The sequence below is a fragment of the Eptesicus fuscus genome, chromosome 1 (assembly GCF_027574615.1).
Source record: "Eptesicus fuscus isolate TK198812 chromosome 1, DD_ASM_mEF_20220401, whole genome shotgun sequence".
NCBI classification, from domain to species: Eukaryota; Metazoa; Chordata; class Mammalia; order Chiroptera; family Vespertilionidae; genus Eptesicus; species Eptesicus fuscus.
In genome coordinates this window covers 125,377,844-125,400,447 of record NC_072473.1, presented here as the reverse complement: position 1 = coordinate 125,400,447, position 22,604 = coordinate 125,377,844, and the positions used below count along the sequence as shown (strand labels likewise).

The 22,604-nt window shown below is 42.8% G+C and overlaps 1 protein-coding gene across 3 annotated transcripts in view; it reads left to right on the top strand.

Annotated features, from left to right (window-relative positions):
- Positions 1 to 4,555: 4,555 nt before the first annotated feature.
- GAB3 (GRB2 associated binding protein 3) overlaps positions 4,556 to 22,604 on the top strand; it is an 80,334-nt gene continuing 62,285 nt past the window's right edge. For all 3 annotated transcript variants that reach the window (XM_054713518.1, XM_054713527.1, XM_054713534.1), the window contains exon 1: positions 4,556 to 4,643. In XM_054713518.1, the coding sequence (XP_054569493.1) occupies positions 4,572 to 4,643 (72 nt within the window). In that variant the 5' untranslated portion in view covers positions 4,556 to 4,571. The remainder of the gene's footprint in view (positions 4,644 to 22,604) is intronic.

The window sequence follows — 22,604 nt, the reverse complement described above, 5'->3', positions numbered from 1 at the left end:
GGCAGAGACCAACACTGAGCCCCCTATAAGGTAATATCCCTAGGGGGGTCCAGCCAGCCCCGTGGTGACAGATGGATGGAATCAAACCACATTTATCTGGAAGGGGCAACAATTTGTACTCACCTGAATAGGCACTTATTGTTGTTTTATTATTATTATTATATTTTTATTAATTTCACAGAGGAAGGGAGAGACAGGAAGAAACATCAATGATGATAAAGAATCACTGATCATGCCCGCTACTGAGGATCAAGCCCACAACCCAGGCATGTGCCCTTGACCGGAATCGAACCCAGGACCCTTCAGTCTGCAGGCCGACGCTCTATCCACTGAGCCAAACCAGGTAGGGTGTTTTGTTGTTGTTGTTTTTGTTTGTTTTGTTTCTGAATGTTCATAACAGCTTTATTTGGGATAGCCAAAAACTGGAAACCACCTCTATGTCCTTAACTGGAACAATGAGCATACCCTGGAAAACTACGCAACCCTCAAAAGGGATGAGCTGTGGACACCCGCAACCACCTGGATGAATATCCAGGGTACATGTTGAGAAAACCCAATCCCAAATGGTTACATATTATTCAACCCCATTTATACAACATTCTTGAAATTACAAAATTGGAGAGATGACAAACAGATCAGGGATTGCTAGGGATTGGGGGTGGCGGCTGGAGGGGTCGGTGTGGCTCTGAAAGGGTAGTTAGAGGGAGATCCTGATGGTGATGGGACAGTTGTGTCCAGACTGTAGCGGCGGTCACACAAAGCTACACATGAGATGATACATAACTAACCATCCTCACTGCCCAGTGTCCATTCCTGGTTTGATACTGTATTAACTTAAGATGTAACCATTGAGGAAAACAGGGTGAAGGGTACCTCTATCTTTGCAACTTCCTGTGAATCTGTAATTTCAAAACAAATAGGTAGGAAAAAAAAAAGTAATAGCTGTAAATGCAAATTGGAACCCTGGATTGGATCCTACAACTGAGAGGGGACATTAGAAAAACTGGTAGCCCTAACCAGTTTGGCTCAGTGGATAGAGTGTCGGCCTGTGGACTGAGGGGTTCCAGGTTCGATTCCGGTCAAGGGCATGTACCTTGGTTGCTGGGCACATCCCCAGTAGGGGGTGTGCAGGAGGCGGCTCATCGATGTTTCTCTCTCGTCGATGTTTCTAACTCTATTCCTCTCTCTTCCTCTCTGTAAAAAATCAATAAAATATATTTTAAAAAAAGAAAAACTGGTAAAATAATAGGCACTTATTGTAACCCACATGTCTGCCAGCATTCCCACCCGTAGACTTATTGCCTCTTACTCACTTTCATAGAATCTCACATAGCAGCGCTTCTGATCAAGGAAATCATTATTAAAACAAAGACATGTGCCAGTGTGCTCATGCTAAGGAACTGCACTAGTCTCCCCATGTACCCCACTGCCTTGAAGCATCAGGGATGGTTGGTCTATTGAAGACTCAGTTCTGGCCTGGCTGGTGTGGCTCAGTGGTTGAGCATCAACCTATGAACCAGGAGGTCACGGTTTGATTCCTGATCAGGGCACATGCCCTGGTTGTGGGCTCGATCCCCAGTGTGGGGCTTGCAGGAGACAGTCAGTCAATGATTCTCTCTCATCACTGATGTTTCTCTATCTCTCTCTCTCTCTCCCTCTCCCTCCCTCTCTGAAATCAATAAAAATATATTCAGAAAAAGACTCAGTTACTGCACTAGTGAGGTAAAAATACGCTGAAAGGTGGAGGTTCTGTCTTATACGATGAGGTGACTACATTTGAACTGGTGATCTATATAGGATGCTGTTTCTCCATAGTCACAATCCATGGGTCTAGGAATTAAGAGGTGAATGTGGATGTGACTCTTCTCACTATCATACCTAATAATCCTCTCTCAAGGTGCCTCTTCCCATCCCCACAGCTTTTTTTTTAAAAAAAATTGTTTTTATTGATATCAGAGAGGAAGGAGAGGGAGAGAGGGATAGAAACATCAATGATGAGAGAATCATTGACTGGCTGCCTCCTGCACGCCCCCTACCGGGGATCAAGCCCGCAAACCAGGCATGTGCCCTTGACCGGAATCGAACCTGAGACCCTTCAGTCTGCAGGCTGATGCTCTATCCACTGAGCTAAACCAGCCAGGGCTATCCCCACAGCTTTGAGCTCTGCTGGTCCCCACCATAGGAATGCTTCTACCAGATCCTCAACATAGGTTCCATAAAATTGCAAGGTGAGATTCCCACCTGGCCATTGAGGCTTCTTTTTGTTTTTAATATATTTTTATTGATTTCAGAGAGGAAGGGAGAGGGAGAGAGAGATGGAAGCATCCATGATGAGAGAGGATCATTGATCGGCTGCCTCCTGAATGCCCCACACTTGGGGTTGAGCCCACAACCCGGGCATGTGCCCTTGACCAGAATCCAACCCGCGACCCTTCAGTCCACAGTCCGCGACCCTTCAGTCCACAGGCTGATGCTCTATCCACTGAGCCAAGCCAGCTAGGGCAGCCATTGAGGCTTCTTTATGCCATTGAACCAAAAGGCAAACTAGGAGTCTACTGAGCTAGCTTGGATGGTTGATGTTGACTGTCCTATGGAAACCGGGCTGCTGGTAAACAACAGGATGAGAAGGGCTATGTCTTTTTTTTTTTTTTTAATGTATTTTATTGATTTTTTTACAGAGAGGAAGAGAGAGGGATAGAGAGTTAGAAACATCGATGAGAGAGAAACATCGATCAGCTGCCTCCTGCACACCCCCCACTGGGGATGTGCCCGCAACCGAGGTACATGCCCTTGACCGGAATCGAACCTGGGACCCTTCAGTCCACAGGCCGACGCTCTATCCACTGAGCCAAACCGGTTTCGGCAAGGGCTAAGTCTTGAATGCATAGTATCCTCACATCCTACTGCTATGTCTAGGCAAGACCACTGAGGATTCAGACTCAATGGGAGTAAAGGTTTGGGACACTCACCAGATGGTGACTGCTGACCAGCTGAGGTCCTGATTGTAGAGCAAAGTGTGTGTGGGGGGGCGGGGGGACAGGGAGGGTAGTGGGAGAAGGAAGTTGTGAAAACCAGTTCTAGAAATGAGTATCGTAGTAGCTGTGTGTGTGTGCGTGTACATTTTTCCAGTCTTCCTTCTCTCTCCATCTTAGTATACACGTCAAGTAAAGGTTGATAGAGGTTATAGAATATTGAGGTGGGGTGGTGTCTGAACTAGAAGATGAACCCTAGAAGTGACTGTTTTAAGGAGTGCTTCTTTTTTTTGTTAATCCTCAGCCGAGGATATTTTTCAATTGATTTTTAAAAATATATTTCATTGACTTTTTACAGAGAGGAAGGGAGAGGGATGGAGAGTTAGAAACATGGATCAACTGCCTCCTGCACACTCCCTACTGGGGATGTGCCCGCAACCAAGGTACATGCCCTTGACCGGAATGGAACCTGGGACCCTTCAGTCCGCAGGCCGATGCTCTATCCACTGAGCCAAACCGGTTAGGGCTCCACTGATTTTTAGAGAGAGTGGAAGGGAGAGGGAGAAACAGAGAAACATCGATGTGAGAGGGACACATCCATTGGTTGCCTCCTGCACACACCCCGACTGGGGCCGGGAACCTGCAACCGAGGTACGTGCCCTTGACCAGAATGGAACCCGGAACCCTTCAAGTTCTATCCACTGAGCAAACCAGCTAGGGCAGAAATGCTTTTTAAAGTAGGTTTTTCCATCTGAATCTCTTAGGCAAGAAAGGGGGGGGGGTCAAAGGTTCTTTCTGAGTCTTTTCTTTCTTTTTTAAGTTCATTTTTGATTGTTGACAGTATTACAGATGTCCCCTATTTCCTCCCCCCTTCCCCCCTCCACCCAGTCCCTGCCTCACCCCAGGCCTTCACCACCCCATTGTCTGAGTCCAGGGGCTATGCATATATGCATACAAGCTCTTTGGTTAATCTCTTCCCGCCCCCCACACTCCACACCCCACACCCCTCTTTAGGGTCGCCTGTTTCCTGGCCGAGTCTTTTGTTTCTCAACAATCACCTTAAAATTAGTATCCCAAAATGCAATTTTTAAAGAATCCCTTTTCTGCGAACAGCCAAGTGGCCCAGGGAAGTCATTTGCTGCCTAACTCTATCCGTGGCAGGTGCGAAGCACAGGTTTCAGCCTTAGGGACTCCGAGGCGCCTGGACCAGCCCTTTTGACGTGACTGGTCACGGGCGGGGGCGAGGGCGCGGGGGACAGTTCCGCGCTGCGCTCTCTTTAGGTCGAGGGGCTCCTTCCCGTGCGCTCTCCGGTGGTCCGGCCACAGGCCACTCGGCTGGGCTCTTGCTCGAAGGGGCTCCCCGGGCTCTGCCGCCCGCTTCCCCTGCTGACTCGCGCCGCGGGCGGTGGCGCCCGTCCCCGGGGTGGGGCGCGGGGGGGGGGAGCGGCCGGAGGCGGGGGTCGCGGGGCCGCACGGGGCGGCGCTGGGCGGGCGGGCGGGCGCTGGGCCCGCCCCGTCGGAATCCCTGGCCCGACTTCCTCCTCCCGAGGGCGGCCGACCCAGCTGGAGGAAGGGGCGGCGGCGGCGGCAGCGGCCACGATGAGCGCAGGCGACGCTGTGTGCACCGGCTGGCTCGTCAAGTCGCCCCCCGAGAGGAAACTGCAGCGCTACGTGAGTAGGGGCGCCACCCGCCCACCCTCGCGTCTTGGGGTCCCCGCCCGCGGGGTGGCCGCCGGGAGCCCCGGGCTTGTCTGCGCCCCAAACGCAGCCGCTCCCAGCTCTCGGGGCTGCAGGCGAGGCCGATCCACCGAAAGCGAAATCGCACGTCGAGCCAGTGTCCCAGCGGCGGGCAAGGGGCCCGGGGACTCGCGCTCGCGGGGCCGGCCGCTCCGACCGCCGCTGACCCTAGAGGAGGAAGGCGGGTTGGGGCTGCAGCGCCGGGCTCGGTGCACGAGCGGCCAGAGAGAGAGAGAGAGAGAGAGAGAGAGAGAGAGAGAGAGAGAGAGAGACATCGCGAAAGAGTGCCCCGTCCCCGGCGAGGGGTGGCCCCCCGAGTCCCATTGCCCAGCGAGGAGGACAGGGCAGGGGGTAGGGAGAAGCACGGCGGGACCGGGCCTGCATTCCACTTGGACCGTAAGGAGTGCTCTCCCTTGTAGTTGTCATCGGACACTCCTATCTGGAACCTTCCACGGAGTGTAACTCGTTTCTCATGCTGTCTCTTCTCAGCTTTTTCTTTATGCTGACACGTCGCTTTTTTTCCCTAGTACCAGCAGGAACCATGGACTTGTAGTGTGCAATAAGGGAAGGACACATCTCCCTATCAGCACATCTTCCTCCATAAGTCCATTACCATTTGAAATGCACTGCGCACAGCTCAAACGCTCATTATCTCCATCAGCACCCTCTGCAGAAGGTCTTAAAAACATTCCCCTTCAGGACTTGATTGCTACTGAACGGTCTTCATCCATTAGGAAGAACCACTTCAGTCCTCTGGGAGTTGCATATAAATAGATACCAGGGCTGGCTTTTTTTAGGCTGGGAGTAGCCTGATGGATCCATCTTGTTCAGAATTCCCAATTTCTCTGCAACTCCGGAGCCGGGTGCTAGCAACACACACACACACACACACACACACACACACACACACACACACACACACGCTCACGCTCATGTCTGCTCCACTCCCCGGCAGCCCACCCACAAATCTCTTGTGTATGGCATCCTCCCAAACTGATGTCCGAGTTGCAGCCAAGTTCCCCCACTGTTTTCGTTGCTACATTTATGAGGCACACACTGTGTGGAAGTGGAGGAGGTGGGATTAGAGGAAAGCTTGAAGCGTGGAGGTATACCTCCAGAAGGCGCCCCAGCAGCCTGCCTTGGTCATATTTAGGGCCCCCTTTCCCCACTTGACCCTACGCTAGACGGTATCCTTCTCTTAGGCGTCTTCGGGAAGGGGTTTCTTTTCTTTTTTTAAAATTGTTGTTGTTTGTTCTGCTGAGCAACAGTTTGCGGGAATGTTGTTCCGCTCAGCATGCAGATGTCACAGATGCGATGTATACATTCCGAGATTTTTCAGCTGGCCTCCCAAGTGTGTCCCCTTCTTGATCCTTTTCGAGTCCCCAAGTCCGTAAACACAAGGTCCAATATTTCGCAGCCTCTGAATCACCCAGCTGCTTCCCCCCCCCCAAAAAAAAAACAGTGAAGCTGTTTTGCAGACTCATTGATATTCAAAGGAGGCAAGAGAAGAAAACCTGCGCCCCGCGATCCTTCTGGGCAGGTGAGGGTTTGGCACAGCGGGTGGTGCTTACCAGGCCGGCTTCAGGTGGTTTCCTTGTCGCCCTTTGGAATGGGAGACATTTTCAAGGTTTAGTCGATATTTTCAGAGTGCCCCCCCTTTCTTCAGTAGATGATGCAGAAAGATGGTGAACCTGGAGGGCGAAGTTGATGGGCTGTTTTCCCCCCCAGTCCTGTTTTGTATCTTGTCCTGTCCAAACTGGCTTAAGGAAGTTGATTAGTATTTCATCAACGTTGGGAAGACGTGAGTGCATATACCTATTATCAGACGTGCTTCATTCTTTTGGGGTGAACGGAGGGGTGGCAAGTGCGGACTTTGAACAGCTTCTAGGTAGGTGTTTGCGGCATTGGGATGATGGAGTGGTGATAGAGGAGGAGACTTAAGACACAAGAGTACCTAGATGTCATGTCATCAACACTCAAAGACGTAACCCTGGACCTTTCAGCCCAGGCTTGGGGGTGTCTTTTCCTTGGGGTCATAGCCTTAGTCCATGCTGTTTTGTTGAAAGGTGTCTGGAACACACACCTCAGTAAGCAAAGCCCCCTTCCTCTCATTTCTAAGTCCTGCAGGAACCGCTTGTCGCCACTAGATGGCGATCGTGCGTCAGTTCAACGGGGTTATTATTCACAGCCAACTTTAATTAAGATCTTGTCATGTCCTTTTAATTGGGTGCCAGCTCTGAGCCAGGCCCTGTGTCACGGGCTGGAGATACAGAGGAAGAAAAGACTTGCTCCCTGACCTCAATAACTCCACAATCTACCATTTGTACCCCAATCACACAACAAAGCGAGTTTGTCGCACAACCAGGGCCGCAACTCGGTTCTTGGCACTGCCAGGCCAACAGGCAGCACGCCTGTAATGTTTGTTAAATTACAAATGGAAGCCGAGTCTGTTTTCAGTTAAGTCTTTCAGTCCAAGGTAAGCTTGTGCCTCACCCTCGACTCCATGAGCCAAGGCAATCAGAAAGTTATTTCTATCACTGCTCTTTGAAAAGATAGTTGATTCTTTTCTTTTGTCTTTTTTTGTTTCACAAAATAATATAAGAATATATCCTTGTCAAAATGTAACCAGTCTAGGACTAAATAGAGTCACCAGTAAAAGGCCCTCTTTAATTTTCCTCCATATGCTACCTATTTTGTCCACCGCTCCTTATCCTATTCCCTTCCCTAGGGATAACAACTGTTAGCAGTTTAGTGAGTATCATCCTAGAAAAATTTCTACAAAAGATATAATTTTCTTTTTTGCACAAATGAGATCATGCTGTAAAATTGTCCACCAATATTCTTTTTTTTTTTTTTCACAACAATCCTGGACATCTCCAGGTTAGAGTATATAAATTTACTTCCTTCTCTTCAACCAGTGCTTAATATGCCTGGTAATAGATGGAGCATAATTTAACAATTTCACTGTTGATGAGCATTTGCCTTTATTTTCTCAATTTTAAAGAATGCTTACACGGCAATGGTAATAAAATTATAATAACTGAAATTTATTGAATGCTTGTATTGGCCAGGCACTATGCTAAGGACTTCACTTACTTTATCTCAGTCAGTCTTCAAAGCCACACCAAGCGCCCAGGTACTGTTTTTATCTCTGCATACAAGTTCTTTGTGGCTATATAATTTGAAAGTATTTTCTACCAGTCTATAGTTTATTTTTTCATTCTATTATATCTTTTCTAGAACAAAAATTTGAAAATTTTGATTCAGTGCAATTTATCAAATGTTCTTTTATGGATTATGTTTTTAGTGTCAAATCTAAGAACTCTTTGCCTAGTCCTAGATCCTGAAGACTTTTCTCCTATGGTTTTTCCCCTAAAAGTTTTATTTATTTAGTTATTTCTTTTTCTTTCCTCCCCCTCCTCCCCCTCCACCCTCCTCCTCCTCCTCCTCCTCCTCCTCCTTCTCACCTGAGGATATTTTTTCACTGATTTTTAGAGGGAGTGGAAGGGAGGAAGGGAGAGGGAGAGAAACATCGATGGGAGAGAGAGAGACACATAAATTGGTTGCCTCCTGCACATGCCAGACCAGGGCTGGGGATTGAGCCTGCAACCTAGGTACATGCCCTTCACTGGAATCGAAACTGGGACCCTTCAGTCTGCAGGCCGAAGCTCTATCCACTGAGCTAAACTGGCTAGGGCTATTCTTATTTTTTTTTAAAAATCTGTATTGTTGAGAATATTACAGATGTCCACTCTTTCCCCTCCCATTGCCCCCCTCCATCTGGTTCCCGCCTCACCCCAGGCCTTCACCACCCTATTGTCTGTGTCTATGGGTAATTCATATATGCAGATAAGTTCTTTGGTTAATCTCTTCCCATTCCCCTCCCCCTCTTAAAAGTTTTATAATGTTTTATATTTAGATCGGTGACCTATTTGAGTTAAATTTTGTAAAAGCTGTGAGGTTGATGTTGTTCATTTTGTTGTAAAGCACTTTTATTTCTTCCAGTACCATTTATTGAATAGCCTGTACTTTTGGAACTTTGTTAAAAAGAATGAATTGCTCATACTAATGTAGGTCTGTGTATTCTCTAGTCTGTTCCATTGATCTCTTCGTTCATCGATCTCATGACGATACATTTATAATAAATCTTGAAACCAGGCAGTTTTAGCCCTCCAACTTTACTTTTGAAAGTTGTTTTAACTATTCTAGGTCCTTTGTCTTTTTATATCAATTTTAGAATTAATTTATCGTGCTCACTTTGGCAGCACATACTAGAATTAGTTTATCAGTTGATTTTTTTATTTCCTAAAAAAACTAAATTTGTTCAGTAATCTAGTAAAAGTTGTGATCATAAGTGTCCATCAGTATAAAAGCACAAAACAGATTTGTAGATTTCTGATCTACTAATACAAAGTTCATGACTGCATACATACAGTACATCCTACAGGGGAGGAGAGGTGGAAGGGGGAAAAGAAGATTGGTTGAGGTCTAATAATGATCCATATTATGTATATTCTACCATCAATACTACAGCCAAACTGGAGAGAGAGAGAGAGAGAGAGAGAGAGAGAGAGAGAGAGAGAGAGAGAGAGAATTGATTTTTTTACAGAGAGGAATGGAGAGGGAGAGGAATAGAGAGTCAGAAACATTGATGAGAGAGAAACATCGACCAGCTGCCTCTTGCACACCCCCTACTGGGGATGTGCCCGCTACCAAGGTACATGCCCTTGACCTGGAATCGAACCTGGGACCCTTTTCAGTCCACAGGCCAACGCTCTATCCACTGAGCCAAACCGGTTAAGGCAGTCTTTCACTTTTTTAAAAAAAATAAATCTTTATTGTTCAGATTATTACAATTGTTTCTCCTTTTTTCCCCCCATATCTCCCCACCACCCAGTTCCCACCCACCCTCTGCCCTTACGCCCCCCCCCCCCGTTGTCCTTATCCATAGTGTATGATTTTTCTAGTCTTTAACTTTTTAAATATGTTTTCTGTAGGCAATTTGAAGGTGCTTTTTATCAAGTTCCCTTGTATTGCTAGTTTGCTGAGACTTAAAAAAAAATCATGAATTGGATTTTGTTAAATACCTTTCCGCATCTATAAAAAGACTGATATGCTTTTTTTTTGTCTGTTACTATGGTGAATTATTCTGAAATTTGCATATTGAGCCAGCCTTGAACTTCTGGAATAAGCTCCACTGGGTTGTAATATATTATCCTTTGCATATACTCCTGGATTTAATTTGCTAATATTTTGCTGAGGACATTTATGTCTTTGTTTATGAGGTATATTGGTCTGTAGTTTCCCTCTTTTGTGTTATCTTTGACTGATTTTGATATTAGCATAATGCTCGCCTCATACAATGAATATTGGGAAATGTTCTTACCTCTTCTATTTTCTGAAAGATATTGTGCAGAATTGGTATTCCTTCTTCCTTAAATGTTTGATTAAAGTCACCATTTTTAACAAATGAAATGAATTAGACGTTTATTACAGCAGAGCCTTAATTTATTTTTAAAATTTGTCTTCAAGATTACTTTTTTAAATTGAATTTATTGGGGTGACATTGGTTCACAAAAAAATTCACCATTGAAACTATCTGGACCTGCACTTTTTTTGTTTGACACAGTTATTAACTATAATCTCTATTTCTTTAACAGATATAGGGCTATTCAGGTTATGCATAGCTTCTTTAAAAATATATTTTAATATGTTTTTCTTGATTTCAAATAGAGTAAGGGAGAGGGAGAGGGAGAGGGAGAGAGAGAGAGAGAGAGAGAGATCAATGATGAGAGAATCATCAGATTGGCTGCCTCCTGCACACCTGCTACTGGGGATTGACTCCGAAACCCGGGCATGTGCCCTGACCTAGAATGAAACCATGACCTCCTGGTTCATAGGTCCACACTCAACCTCTGAGTCACACCGGCCAGGCTATCCATAGCTTCTTGAATGAGCTTTGGTAGTTTTATGTTTTTCAAGGATTTTCTCTAATCCAGTTCTTGCATTTATTGGTATAAAGATGTTTATTATATTCCCTTATTATTCTTTTAATGTCTGTAGAATCTGTAGTGATGCCTCCTCTTTCATTTCTGACACTGTAGTTTATTTCTTCGCTACTTTTTTTTCCTGAACAGTTTGGCTAGACTTTTATCAATTTCACTGATATCATCTAAGAACCAGCCTTTGGTTTCATCGGTCTTCTCTATTGATTTTCTGCTTTAAATTTTATTGATTTATCTCTTACCTTTACTATTTACTTTCTTGTGATTGTTTTGGGGTTAATTGTATCTCTTCTTTATCTGGTTTCTTTAGGTGGAAACTTAAATTACTGATTTGAGATCTTTCTTATTTTTCAACATAAGCATTTTTTTTCCAGTATAAGCATTTACTACTATAAACTTCCTTCCAAGCACTGCTTTAGGTGCATCCCACAAAATTTGACATACTGATCTATTATGTTTTCATTTTAATTCATTTAACATATTCTTTAATGTCCCTCTGAGACTTCCTGTTTGATCCAAGGATTGCTTAGAAGTATTTTTAATTTCCAAATATTGGGGGATTTTCTAGATTATCTTTCTGTTATTAATTTCTAGTTAAATTCCATTATGGTCTAAGAACAAACTGTATGAGTTCTATTCTTTAAAATTTGTTACGTTTATATTATGACCCACAATATAGTTTCATTTGGTGAATATTACATGTGCACTTGAAAAAAAATGTGTATTATTCTTGTTGGGTGGAGTATTCTATAAATGCTACTTAGATCATGTTGGTTGATAGTGCTTTTTAATTGAATTTATTGGGATGACATTGGTTAACAATATTATATAGGTTTCAGAGGTATAATTCTATAATACATCATCTGTACATTGTATTGTATATTCAATACCCCAAGTCAAGTCTTCCATCACCATTGATACCCCTTTTACCCTCTCTTACCTCCCCCCACCCCTTCACCTTTTTCACACAGCTCACCTCTGACAGCTGTCACTCTATTCAGTCTATTCTCTGTATCTGTGAGTCTGTTTCTATTTTTTTTGTTTATTTTGTTCATTAGATTCCACATATAAGTGAAATCATATGGTATTTGTCTTTCTCTGACTGGCTTATTTCATTTAGCATAATACTCTCCAGGCCCATCCATGCTATTGCAAAGGTAAGAAAGATGTCCTTCGTTTTTACAGTGAGTAATATTCCATTATGTAAATGTACCACTGCTTTTCCCCCCACTCATCTACTGATGGGCACTTGGGCTATTTCCAAATCTTGGCTATTGTAAATAACACTGCAATGAACATAGGGGTGCGTATATTCTTTTGAATTAGTGTTTTGTGTTTCTTTGGATACATTCCCAGAAATAGAATCACTGAGTCATAATGTAGTTCCATTTTTAATTTTTTGAGATAATTCCATACTGCTTTCCTCAGTGGCCGCACCAGTCTGCATTCTCATCCTCAGTGCATGAGGGTTCCCTTTTCTCCACATCCTCGCCAACACTTGTTATTTGTTGATTTATTGATGCTAGCTAGTCTGACAGGTGTGAGGTGATAGCTCATTGTGGTTTAATTGGTGTTTTCTCTGATGATGAGTGACATTGAGTATCTTTTCATACACCAAACTAAAAAGTTTTTGTACAGCAAAGGAAACCATCAACAAAATGAAAAGACACAAGGCACTGACTGAATGGGAGAACATATTTGCCAATGGTAGTGTTGTTTCGTTCTTTTATATCCTCACTATTTTTTCTGCTTATTTTTATTATCAATTACTGAGAGAGGAGTGTGAAAGTTTCCCCCTATACTATGGACTTGTCCATTTCTCCTTTCAGTTCTATTTGGTTTTGCATCATGTATTTTGATGCTCTGTTGTTAGTTGAAGATATTTAGAATTATTAGGTTTTCTTGAATAATGGACTTTTTCATTATTTAATGTTTGTATTTATCCCTGATGCTGTGTGCTGGCATGGTAAACCTTTTTTCATTCTTTTACTTCTAACTTAGATGTGTCTTTATATTTATTTTTTAAATATATTTCATTGATTTTTTACAAAGAGGAAGGGAGAGGGACAGAGAGTTAGAAACATCTATGAGAGAGAAACATCGATCAGCTGCCTCCTGCACACCCCCTACTGGGGATGTGCCCGCAACCAAGGTACATGCCCTTGACCGGAATTGAACCTGGGACCTTTCAGTCCGCAGGCCGACGCTCTATCCACTGAGCCAAACCTGTCAGGGCTGTCTTTATATTGTGAGTTTCTTTTCTTTTTTAAAAAAATATATTTTATTGATTTTTTACAGAGAGGAAGAGAGAGAGATAGAGAGTTAGAAACATTGATGAGAGAGAAACATCAATCAGCTGCCTCCTGCACGCCCCCTACGGGGGATGTGCCCGCAACCAAAGTACATGCCCTTGACCGGAATCGAACCTGAGACCTTTCAGTCCGCAGGCCGACGCTCTATCCACTGAGCCAAACCGGTTTCGGCTAATGTGAGTTTCTTATACACAGCATGTAGTTGGGTCTTGCTTTCTTATGCATTCTACCCTCTTTATTTTAATTGGTGTATTAATTCATTCACATAAGATGTGATTTTTGAAATATTAAAATCTATCAATGCTAGCTATTTTCTATTTGTTTTATCTGTTCTTTGTTTCTTTTGTTCTCTGTTTCTACCTCATCAGGTTAATTGAGCCTTTTTATTATTCTATTTTATATCTACTTTTTAAAAATATATATATTTTATTGATTTTTTACAGAGAGGAAGGGAGAGATATAGAGAGTTAGAAACATCGATGAGAGAGAAACATCGATCAGCTGCCTCCTGCACACCCCACTACTGGGGATGTGCCCGCAACCAAGGCACGTGCCCTTGACCGGAATCGAACCCGGGACCTTTCAGTCCGCAGGCCGACGCTCTATCCACTGAGCCAAACCGGTTTCGGCTATATCTACTATTAATTATCAAACATAAATTATAAAATTCTTAGTAATTGCCCTGGAGCATAAAATATATATCTTGAATTAATTGGAGTCTTCCTTTAAATAATATACCACTTCATGAGCAGTGTACCTTACAACAGTACATTCCCAATTCTATCCTTATATTCTTTGGGCTATTATTGTCATGTATTTTATTTTTACATATGCTACAAACACATGATAGATTGATATTAATTTTGCTTTAGACAGTTATTTATCTTTTTAAGCAATTAAAAATAAGGAAAAAATCAAATTTACTTTCCTTTGTTTATTCTATTTTTAGCATTCTTTATTTCTTTGTAGGTTCAAGTTTCTGTCTGGTGTCATATTCCTTCTGCCTAAAGAACTTCCTCTAATATTTCATGTGGTTTATGTCTGCTGGAAATGAATGTTCTTAGTATGATGGTTTGTCTGAGAATTATCCCTGTTTTGAAAATATTTTCACTGGGCATGAAATTCTGGGTTGACTTTTTTTTCTTTCAGCACCTTAAAGATGTCAGTCTTTTGTCTTCCGTTTTCTACAGTATTTAGGATAGGGGCTGTTTGTCAAAGCTTCTCTCTCAATGTCTGCATGCCCTTCAACTTGAGGTCTTCCTTTGTATTTTCAATCTACCATCTTGCTAGTTACCTCATTTATTCTTTCTTTAATTTTTCCTCTTTTCTGCCCTGTTTTGGATTACTTAAATTTTGTAATTCCATTTTATCTTGTATGTTGGCTATACCTCTTTTTTTTTTTCATAGTGGCTGTGTTAGAGGATTGGTATATATCTTTAACTGTTTATAGTCTACCTTAAAGGAACAGTTTACTTTCAACTGGCAAGGTCAATAGTACATCTTTAGATCTTGCCTCCGGACTCTGAAAAGTCTGTGGCTCTCTTCCATAATCTAGTCTTTGAATATTTTATAAAATTCACCTGTGAAGCCATCTGGTACAGGGCTTTTATTATTATATGTTGTGAGTTTTTATTTTTTTTATTTATTTATTTATTTATTTATTTTTAAAAATATATTTTATTGATTTTTTACAGAGAGGAAGGGAGAGGGATAGAGAGTTAGAAACATCAATGAGAGAGAAACATCGACCAGCTGCCTCCTGCACCCCCCCACTGGGGATGTGCCTGTAACCAAGGTACATGCCCTTGACCGGAATTGAACCTGGGAACCTTCAGTCCGCAGGCCGACGCTCTATCCACTGAGCCAAACCGGTTAGGGCTTATTTTATTTTTATTTTTTATATACTTTATTGATTTTTTTTTACAGAGAGGAAGGGAGAGGGATAGAGAGTCAGAAACATCGATGAGAGAGAAACATTGATCAGCTGCCTCCTGCACACCCCCCACCGGGGATGTGCCCGCAACCAAGCCACATGCCCTTGACCGGAATCGAACCTGGGACCCCTCAGTCCGCAGGCCTACGCTCTATCCACTGAGCCAAACCGGTTTCGGCATTATTTATTTTTATTTTTTACTACTGCTTCAGTTTCACTAGTTGTAATATGTCTATTCAGATTCTCTTGATTCTTCCTGATTTCAGTTTTAGAACATTGTATGATTCTAGGAATTTATCCATTTCATCCAGATTGTCCAATTTGTTGGTATATAGTTGCTTGTAATGTTTTCTTAACAGTCTTTTGTATTTCTATGGTGTCAGTTGCTACTTCTCTTTCATTTCTGATTTTATTTATTGGGGTCCTCTTTCTGTTTTTCTTGGTGAGTCTGGTTAAAGTTTTGTCAATCTTGTTTATCTTTTTAAAGAATCAGCTCTTGGTTTCATTGATTTTTTTTTTTGTATGGTTTTTCTTTAGACCCTATTTTGTAATTTCTGCTCTAATTTTTATTATTTCCTTTCTTTTACTCACTTTGGGCTTTGTTTGTTCTTTTCCTATTTCCTTTAAGTGTAAAGTTAGATTGAGATTTTTCTTATTTCTTGAGGTAGGCCTGTAATGCTATGAATTTCCCTCTTAGGACTGCTTTCACTGTGTCCCATAAGATATTGGATTGTTTGCCCTAGCTGGTTTGGCTCAGTGGATAGAGCATCAGCCTGCACACTAAAGGGTCCTGGGTTCGATTCCAGTCAGGGGTATGTTCCCAGGTTGTGGGCTTGATCCCCAATAGGAAGCTGATCAGTGATTCTCTCTCATCATTGATGTTTCTATTTCTCTCTCCTTTCCTCTCTGAAATTAATAAACATATATTAAAAAAAGATATTGGGTTGATGTGTTCTCATTTCCATTTGTTTCAAGGCGTCTTTTGATTTCTTTCTTGATTTCATTGTTAGCTCATTCACTGTGTAGTAATATGTTATTTAGCCTCCATGTCTTTGTGTGTTTTCCAGTTTTCTTGCACTTGATTTCTAGTTTCATGTCATTATGGTCAGAGAACATGCTTGATATGATTTCAGTCTTCTTAAATTTATTGAGACTTATTGTGGGGTTGAGACTCCATGCTTCTCAAGCAGAACCTTTGCAGCTGAGATATCCCTTTAGTCTCACAGCTGCCATCTGTGGGAGTGGGGCCAGCCCTTTTTGCGTCTTTGCCCTTCCTACCAATCTTGATGGGGCTTCTTCTGTAAATCCTTGGTTATAAGACTTCCGTTCAGCTAATCTTTGGTTGTTTATTCAGGTTGATTTTTTTTTTTTTTTTGTATTTAGTTGTAATTACACTTTGGTCCTGGGAGGAGGTGAGGTTACCTTCCACCTACTTCATTCCCATCTTGCATTTCTCCCCACCAAGCTTGCTTTTGAATTGGTATTCTGGTAGTGATTGTAGTGACTTCCAGTGACTCTTGCCCTTTCTGCTGTCACAGCCATCACTCTATAGACCAGAAGGCTGATGTGGGGATTTGATCAGTTGCCAGGGATGTCTGTTCCAATTACACATTCGAGAACTGGAGAAATGGCCATAGACCCACTGTGAAATGGAATTAGGTCAAAACTCCACTTATCAATTGACCTCCCTAAAATACTCTTTTCAGGAGATTGAGTGTTATAGTGGAGCTGGGTAGGTGGAAGGATCACACATGGGAAATCCACTACATCTTTAACATAAAGACAAGGAAATTCTGGTATCTCAGCCTCACTGAATGTAGCCATGATTTAGCCTATGTTTCAGACAGGCAAACTTGTTAGAAAACTAAGTGCTTGAGCTAACATTAAATTTAGAATCTCTATACCCATCTCAATACATTTAGCTTGATCCAATATTATATTCTGTCTTTCTTGGCTTAACATTCTTTTTTTAAAAAAATATATTTTATTGATATTTTACAGAGAGGAAGGGAGAGGGATAGAGAGTTAGAAACATCGATGAGAGAGAAACATCCATCAGCTGCCTCCTGCCCCCCCCCCCCCCGGGGATGTGCCCACAACCAAGGTACATGCCCTTGACCAGAATCGAACCTGGGACCTTTCAGTCCGCAGGCCGACGCTCTATCCACTGAGCCAAACCGGTTAGGGCATCTTGGCCTAACATTCTTAGAATGCATTCCTACATATTCCAGTGGTTGTTTTTTAGAACTTAATCTTTTTTTTTTTTTAATGTTTTTATTGATGTCAAAGAGAGGAAGGGCGAGTGAGCGAAACATCAGAAATATCGATGAGAGAAAAACATCCATTGGCTGCCTCCTGCTGGGGATCTGCAACCTGGGCACGAGCCCAGACTGGGAATCCAACTGTAACCTTCTAGTTCATGGAAAAATGCTCAACCAACTGAGCCACACTGGCTGGGCAATATTCCAGTGTTTTTAAGAAAAATATATTTTATTGATTTTTTTACAGAGAGGAAGGGAGAGGGTTAGAGAGTTAGAAACATCGATGAGAGAGAAACATCGATCAGCTGCCTCCTGCACACCTCCCTACTGGGGATGTGCCCGCAACCAAGGTACATGCGCTTGACCAGAATCGAACCTGGGACCTTTCAGTCCGCAGGCCAACGCTCTATCCACTGAGCCAAACTGGTTAGGGCATCAGTGGTTTTTATTTATTTAAATTTTTTTGTTAATCCTCACCTGAGGCTATTTTTCCATTGCTTTTCAAAGCAAATAGAAGGGAAGGAGGGAATGGAGGGGAGAGAGAAAGAAAGAGGTGGGGGGATATCGATGTGAGAGAGACACATGGACTGGTTGCTTCATGGGGAGCAAACTGGCAACCGACCTATGTGCCCTTGACCTGCCCTTGACCAGCCCTTGACCAGGAATCAAACCCGCCACCCTTCAATGTTCAGGCTGACACTCTAACCACTACACACACTGACGAAGGCTCCAATGTGGTTTTTTGTTTATCCTCACTAAAGGATATTTTTCCATTGGTTTTTAGAAAGAGTGGAAGAGAGAGGGAAGGACAGAGAAATATCAATGTGAGAGAAACACATCGATTGGTTGCCTCCTGCACATGCCAGACTAGGGCCCCGGCTGGGGAGGAGCCTGCAACTGAGGTACATGCCCTTGACCTGAATTGAACCTGAGACCCTTTGGTCAGCAGGCCGACGCTCTAACCACTGAGCAAGACCAGCTAGGGCTCCAATGTTTTTGTGTTTTTTAAAATACATTCCCATTGATTTCAGAGAGGAAGGGAGGGAGAGAGATAGAAACATCAATGATGAGAGAGAATCATCAACCGGCTGCCTCCTGCACGCCCCCTACTGGGAATGTGCCCGCAACCAAGGTACATGCCCTTAACCGGAATCGAACCTGGGACCCTTCAGTCCGCAGGCCAACGCTCTATCCACTGAGCCAAACCTGTCAGGGCAGTTGGGTGCTTTTTAGTAAATGTATTGCTATGCAACCATTACAACAGTACAGTTTTAGACCATTTCTACCCCCTCAAAAATGTCCTTGGCCTATTTGCAGTCAATCCCCACTCCCTCTTCTAGCCCCAGGAAAGAGCTAATCTGTTTTCTCTAGATTTGTATTTTCTGATAATTTCATAAAAGGGAATAATAGAATATATGGTGTTTAGTGTCTTCTTTTCCTTAGCCTTGACCACACGAGAGCCAGTGCTCTGCCTGAAAGTGGATCCTGAGGCCATTGATTGGAGACCTTTCTTATTGTCTAATATAGGCATTTAGTGCTATGAAAAAATTTTAACGTATATATTTTATGTTGATAGTATTATAGATATCTCCCATTTAGTGCTATGAATTTCTCCCTTGGCGCTGCCTTAGTGGCATTCCACAAATTCTGGCATGTTGTGTTTTCATTTCTATTTACTTCAAGATATTTTCCAATTTCCCTTGTTATTTCTTCTGTGACCTATGTGTTATATTTGGTTTTTAGTTCTAATTTCATTTCATTGTGGTTAAACAACATACTTTGTATGATTTTCATCTTTGTAAATTTGTTGAGACTTGACCTAGTATATGGTCTATCTTGGTAAATGTTCTGTGTGCACTTGAAAAGAATGTACATTTTGTTGTTGTTGGGTGGAGCGTTCTATAAATATCAATTAGGTCAAGTTGGTTAGTAGTGTTACTCAGTTCTATATCCTTGTTTATTTCCTTCTGTCTTCTTGATTTACCAATTACCGAGAGACGGGTATTGAAATTTCAGATCATAACTGGATTTGTCTATTTCACCGTGAAGTTTTACCAGTTTTTGCTTAATATATTTTGAAGCTCTCTCAAGAGTTCCATGCACAATAAGCATAACTAATGGACAAAGACAGTAGTGGGGTGAGGGCATGTGCTGGTGGGGGGGTGTGTGGGGGCGGCCACAAGAGGTCAATGTCTCTGAAAACAGAGACATATGTAATACTTTAAACAATAAAGAAAAAATTAAATTAAATTTTAAAAAAAGAGTTCCATACACATTTAGGATTGTTATTTTATCTTGCTGAAATAACCATGCCAGCATTATGAAACCATCTTATTTATTTCTGGTACTGTTCTTTGCGCTGTATTCGACTTTGTCTGTTATGCAAGGTCATTGTAAAGGTTTATTTTCTAGGACTACTTTTGGCACCAAACACATGTATCCGTCAGACTTCAGACAGGAAAACAGAAGCCACACTAAGCATTCAACAGAGATAATTCAATAGTGTGTGTGGTTTACACAGGTGTTAGAAAGCTGAGAGAGCAAAAATGGGGCAACCAAATATTGGTAACTACAGAAACCAGCTACTATTGTAAGAACTCAAGCATTAGGGTGAAGGATAGCATGACCGGAACCTAGCCAGCTTGGAGGTGGGGGTCCTTATAGCCGTGTATCTATTTAAAAAATATATATATTTTATTGATGTTTTTACAGAGAGGAAGAGAGAGGGATAGAGAGTTAGAAACATCAATGAGAGAGAAACATCGATCAGCTGCCTCCTGCACCTCCCCCCCCCACTGGGGATGCGCCCGCAACCAAGGTACATGCCCTTGACCGGAATCGAACCTGGGACCCTTCAGTCCGCAGGCCGACGCTCTATCCACTGAGCCAAACCGGTTAGGGCATAGCCGTGTCTCTATTGCTCCCAACTTCTAAAGAGAAGGGTGCTATGCAGTTCGCGCTGGTGCCTCAGAGGGGCCCTACTGCAGGAAGCTGGCAGCTGGAGCTGGTGCTGTCTTCTGCCACGGGAGAGATGCAGTGGGATTGTGGGAGTCCCTTCTCCCTTTTTCTTCCCTTGGAATCAGTCTTCTACCACTGTTTCCCATGAGCAGAACCCAACAGGAAGACAGCCAGCAAGGGGGAGTCTTAGAATTGTGTTTGGTGGAGTCCCAGTCCCAGAATTCGAGGAGGCTACACATTAGGGGTGATCTCAGGGTTGAGAAGCAATAGAAACACTGGGGTAGCCTGCAAGTATTTTCTAGGTCCCAACTTTTTTTCTCCTACTTATCCTTGAGTCCTTTTGCTCACTGTTCGGAGAGAATTTCTCAGGTCCAGCTGGGAGCTCCTGATTTGCTCTGAAGTTGTAGACATGCTGCTGTTCAGCCCTGCGATTGGTAGTCATGTCATGTTTTTCGTTTCGAAGAATTGTTTCCTTTTCACCGCAGCCAGCCCATCTCTTCTGGGTAGCCCATCATCCTTTGAGAGTTTCCCTGGCCTGTTGAGTACATCCTGGCTTCCTCCCTCACATTCATACGGACCTTCAGGAGAACGGGGTTCTAGAAAGAGGGGACAGAAAGTGAGAAGACGCTGAAGGAGAAGGAATCTATTGGCAATATTTGAGGAAGAGCTTTTTGAGTCTGGTTTCACATTCTCAAATGCTTGGTTGTCTGCTGATGTTCGTTTGAGGATCTAGAGCAGCAGTTCTCAGTGGGTGTCAGAATTTGCCTCTGAGGTAGGGATGCCATATTTAGCAAAAAACAAAAAGGTGTAGGTTTCTATTTCAGATAATGGAAACAAATAATGTTTTTGTATACATATGTCAACCCTATCTCCCTAGGAGACATCTGGCAATGTCTGGGGAAATTTTTGCCGTCAACAACTGATGGGGAGGTGCTATTGGCATCTAAGGGATGTGGCTAAACACCCTACAATGCACAGAACAGCCCCCACCACAAAGCATTAGGCCCAAAATGTCAGTAGTTCCAAGAGTGAGATACTTTGTTTAATACGGAACTGTGAATTTCTTTAGCTGAAATGAGAATCCTGTTGACAAATACACTGAGTGGCCAGATTATTATGATCTCTGAATGCATAATAATCTGGCCACTCAGTGTAAATCCTATATAATAAAAGGCTAATATGCAAATTGTCCCCTCCACCAGGAGTTCGACCAGTAGGCAGGCCGGCCAACCGCCCATGTCCTCTCCCCCTGGCCAGGCTGGCTGGACCCCACCCATGCACGAATTCATGCACCGGGCCTCCTTAAAAAAAAAAAATATATATATATATATACACACACACAACACACACACACACACACACACACACACACACACTGAGTGGCCAGATTATTATGCATTCAGAGATCATAATCTGGCCACTCAGTGTATATGGTTTTTTAAAAAAATATATATATATGTTTTATTGATTTCAGAGAGGAAGGGAGAGGGAGAGAGAGAGATGGAAACATCAATGACGAGAGAGAATCATTGATTGGCTGCCTCCTGCACGGCCCCTACTGGGGATCGAGGCCGAAACCCGGGCATGTGCCCTTGACCGGAATCAAACCGGGACCCTTCAGTTCACAGACCGACGCTCTATCCACTGAGCCAAACCGGCTAGAGCTAATTTTTTTTCTGAGTTTCTTAAACTTTTGGTTTTATTCATTTATTTCGCCTTGGTACTTACTCATTTCTGTTCTTTGCTTTTGACCTCTAGATGATCTCACTCTGAGTTATATTTAGAGGACACGTTGGGAGTTTCAGATTTACACAGCCACGGTTACCTTAGATGGTTTCACTTTAAAAACACTTTTATTTCTAATTCAATTGTTGTATTAGTGTAAGGTAAAGTGAGGGTATAACTTTATTGTATAGTTAATCAATTGATTGAATACCCTTTGTTGAGTAGTCCTTCCTCCATACATAGTTTCTTTGTTCCAAGAGAGAGTATTTTTAAGAAATATATGCACATGATTCAAAATCAAAGCATATTAAAGTGTATACAGTGAAAAATAAGTTTCTTTCCTTCTCCCTTTCTCCCAGCCGCTCAGTTTCTCTCTGCAGCTGCCAGCATTGGGACCACCTTCTTGATTTTCAGGTTTATCGCAACATTTTCCCATAATATCCAAGCTTAAGTGTCCACCAATAAATGAATGGATAAAGAAGTTTTGGTATATGGTACAATGTAATATCACTCAGCCATAAAAATAATGAAAATCTTCTATTTGCAATAACATGGGTGGACCTAGAGGGTATTATTTTAAGTGAAATAAGTCAGAGAAAGACAAATACTATATTATTTCACTTATATCTGGAATCTTAAAAAAAAAAAAAGCACACCAACTCATAGATGCAGAGGAAAGATTAGTGGTCACCAGAGGCAGG